Here is a 3,277-nt window from a genome sequence, read left to right on the forward strand (position 1 = left end):
TGTCCTTGTGCAGAGGCCTGAGCATTTCTTGCCTTTCATTCCTTTCCCTGCCACAGCCAGTCATCGTGGCCTTGCCCTCCTGCAGCGTGTGACACCAGCACTGATGTCCACCACAGCCAGCCTGCAGACAACACCCCCTCCTCCCGCCCCCCTCTCTCGCTCTCAACTTTTTGAGGCCTGTCTCGTTCTTTTATAGTGCCTTTGCTTCTCTCCAGCCCGCCCACAGCCCGCCCCTTCGGTTTAAAGTGATTGGTGCTTTCCCTTTGATAGATCATCTCCGTCCACCAATGGCTCATCATTGTCAGAGGGGTGGTATCAGTTGAGATAAGGATGCTAAAATGCCTTCATTAAAATTCAGGTTGCCGTGGAGCTTGCCTGCAGGGTTAAGGGCTAGGGGGCTAAAAACAGCTGCTGGCTGTTAGAAACTGGGGTTTTTGGAGTTAGTCTTTGGACCAAAGTGGAAGTAAAAACGCCTAAAAAAATATTAAAATACATCCAACACGTCTTAAAACATTTGTAAAAGTATACAGTAAACACAGGAAAGATAACTCTTATGGTGTACAGGTGGTTTGAAGTTTGAAAAGGGAGCATAAGTTGGGGATTTTTAACTGGGGAATTTTTAACTGGGAAGGGTGCAACTCTCTTAATAAACTACTTTGAACAATTGAAAACACTGATAATGGAACTTGATTTTTTGTACCTGGGCTGATGGGTTAATTTTAACATTTAAAATATTTAACTCAGAATTAATTAACTAAAGCACTTAATATGCAAAGACCAAGCACAATTAGGGGTTTCATGTATGACAGTTTAGTTCATCTGCTCTGAGTCAGGTTGTTACCAAAACTCAGTAAAATAAAACTCCTTTATACCAGTGTAGCATTAAAGAGCAGGGATCCTTCATTTGACCAGATGTTTGGGGGATAACTCCACGTAGCCTCATGGCGAGTACAGAAAAAGCTACTGTTGATAGACTAGATTTTACATCCAGATTCACTGATTTTCCTGGAGTAAACATGCGTATGATTATCATCTGCCTGAAATCATTAACAGGGATTCCCTCTCCTTTCTGCATGTGCTCTTCTGTCCCTGGTGGTCAGTGATCCCCAGTGATCACCTGACCACCTGGTGAAATGGTGCTACTTCCCAGAAAGGAAAAAGTTGGCATAACTGAGCTGGTTGCTCCCCCTTTCTTCTTCTGAGCCAATGTTTAACATGGTCCTACAGAACGAGCATTTTACAGTTCCACAGAGCAGTGGTTTTTGAAGAATAAGCATCGTATTAACCCACCAGGTGTACACACAATTCTTCATCTGGCAACAAGGTCAATCATACCATGATAACTCTAATGTCTAATTTCTTTGTAATGCTGCAATTCAATCAGAGGTCTGATGTGGTTTGGGGTTAGTTGGCCTTTTCTTTGCTCTGGTTGTTTTGTTTGGTTTTTGGTTTGGTTTGTTCTAGATAGTTTGCATTGTGTTTTGATTTATTTTTAAAGAATACGGTATTTTTGAGGGACGATCTATCTTTCGAAACAAGCAGTATTTTTTCCAGAAACCTGGGAAAATGGAGAAGTAATTAACAGAAGTGAGAACGAGGTCAGGATTTAAGTTCCTAAACCGTCAGAAAACTGCTCACCAGAAGATGCTCTGCTGTAGCCTTGAGCGAGGGATGGCTCAGGCCTGATAGCTGTGTTCTAAATGACAGCATACTCCCAGCCAGTAGGAATCATGTAATTTTTCATCACATATTTACTGACTTATTCATGCAGTTAAGGAGCATAGTTCATTGCCTTACTATAAATACAAGATTTTGTTTCCTAGATGTTTGCCACACAAGATTAGCAGTCATACATTTTGGTGTAATTCTGCTGGAATGATACTCTCTTGCAAAACTGTCTCAGCATGGGGAAAATCAATTTATTCTCTGTTTGGACAGTGCTGAACAAAGACAAGTATTAGAACAGGTTTTCTAACCTCTTCATCAGGACGAAATTTTGAACTATGTTTTCTTTAACATATGCACATGACATCTGAGTTGTTCTGTATCCTTCAGTGAGGAATCCACCACTGGTTGAAAACAGCACCTTTACAGGTGATTTTGAGCAGCTTTACAGAGCAGAGATGGGCTCGCTCCTCTCTCCTCCCAAAGCAGGGACACCTCTTGGGTAGGATCTGCACCTCCAGCTGCACTGGAACTTTCCTGGCACACCTGTACATAGCTCTTGCAAAGTGCATGCTTTGTCAGTGGAGGCTGCTTAGGTCAAAAGAACTGGTTAAGGTTTTTTTCCGTGGGCAGAGGAACTGCCCATCATCTGCTTCATCAGAATAAAGGACCAAGTCTTTGGCTTCCTTCAGAGTCAGAGGTGTCTAAAACTGAAGAGATTCCCCCAAAAAGCAAAGACTGTTTGGAGGAGTGTGGTGATACCCATGGGCCCAGGGTAAGATACTGCTGTCCAGAGCCCCAGCCCAAAGTGTCCCTGGAGCTTTTACACATCCTCTGCCTCCTCTGGTAGTGCTGCCCCATGTCCCTGAGTAGAGCAGGAGGGATTCCAGGGATTCGGGAGCACAAGGAGGCAGAGCATCAGCTCCTACTGGTATTTCCACTCTGTCGCAATGACCGCCACTGACCACTGCCCAGGCTAGCTCCTGCGGTGTGCGACAGGAGTGGGGAGCAGCTGGAGGCTCTTGGCTTTAAAGCTGCTCCTCAGGAGCTCAGCTCTGCCCACGGGAGCTGAAGCTCCAGGCACAGTGGCTGTCAGCAGTCCGGACGAGGGAGAGGATAAAAAGTAGCAAGGAGGCTTGCCACACGGGATAATCCAAACTTATTGGAGGCAACTCACAGGGGACAAGCCTCCAGCAGCTCCAGGGAACCTCTTAGAAAGGGAGGTGGTACAATGGGGATGGCTTAACTGGGGACCAATAGAAATCTCTCAGGGAGGGATATAGACAAGGATAGACATTTCCTTGGGCCAATAGCCTCAAGGGGACGAGGGAAAGGGATCACATGCCCCAATGGGGCATCGAGGTTTAGGGGATTTCCAAAGGGGGAGGCATCTAGAGGGGTAGGGTCTCGGGGGATTGATGGGGACCATATAAGGGTAAACTGGGAGGTTTCAGATGATGGACACTGGACCTTCGGGAACAACAGGAGGGGTTTGGGTGATTGATAGGGAAAGAGCTAGAACAAGGGGAGGAGAACAACCATGTAGGGAGCACCGGGGGAGCGGCTTGGGTCTGGGGCAAACCAACTGGGAATAGGAGTGGGGAAGGTAGGG

At 46.0% G+C, this 3,277-nt stretch overlaps 1 protein-coding gene across 2 annotated transcripts in view; it reads right to left on the reverse strand.

Annotated features, from left to right (window-relative positions):
- The window catches only part of LOC121660580 (serine/threonine-protein kinase PAK 3-like), a 17,281-nt gene extending 14,399 nt beyond the window's left edge, over positions 1-2,882 (reverse strand). Inside the window, exon 1 of one of the 2 annotated variants that reach the window (XM_042019974.1) lies at positions 1,639-2,882. In XM_042019974.1, coding sequence (XP_041875908.1) covers positions 1,639-1,710 — 72 coding nt within the window. In that variant the 5' untranslated portion in view covers positions 1,711-2,882. The remainder of the gene's footprint in view (positions 1-1,638) is intronic. The other variant, XM_042019976.1, reaches the window with a different exon arrangement.
- Positions 2,883-3,277: the final 395 nt, after the last annotated feature.

This window comes from Corvus kubaryi, unplaced genomic scaffold (genome assembly GCF_017639235.1).
Source record: "Corvus kubaryi isolate FWS band 111438036 unplaced genomic scaffold, C.kubaryi_AGA036_p1.0 36579, whole genome shotgun sequence".
Classification (NCBI taxonomy): Eukaryota; Metazoa; Chordata; class Aves; order Passeriformes; family Corvidae; genus Corvus; species Corvus kubaryi.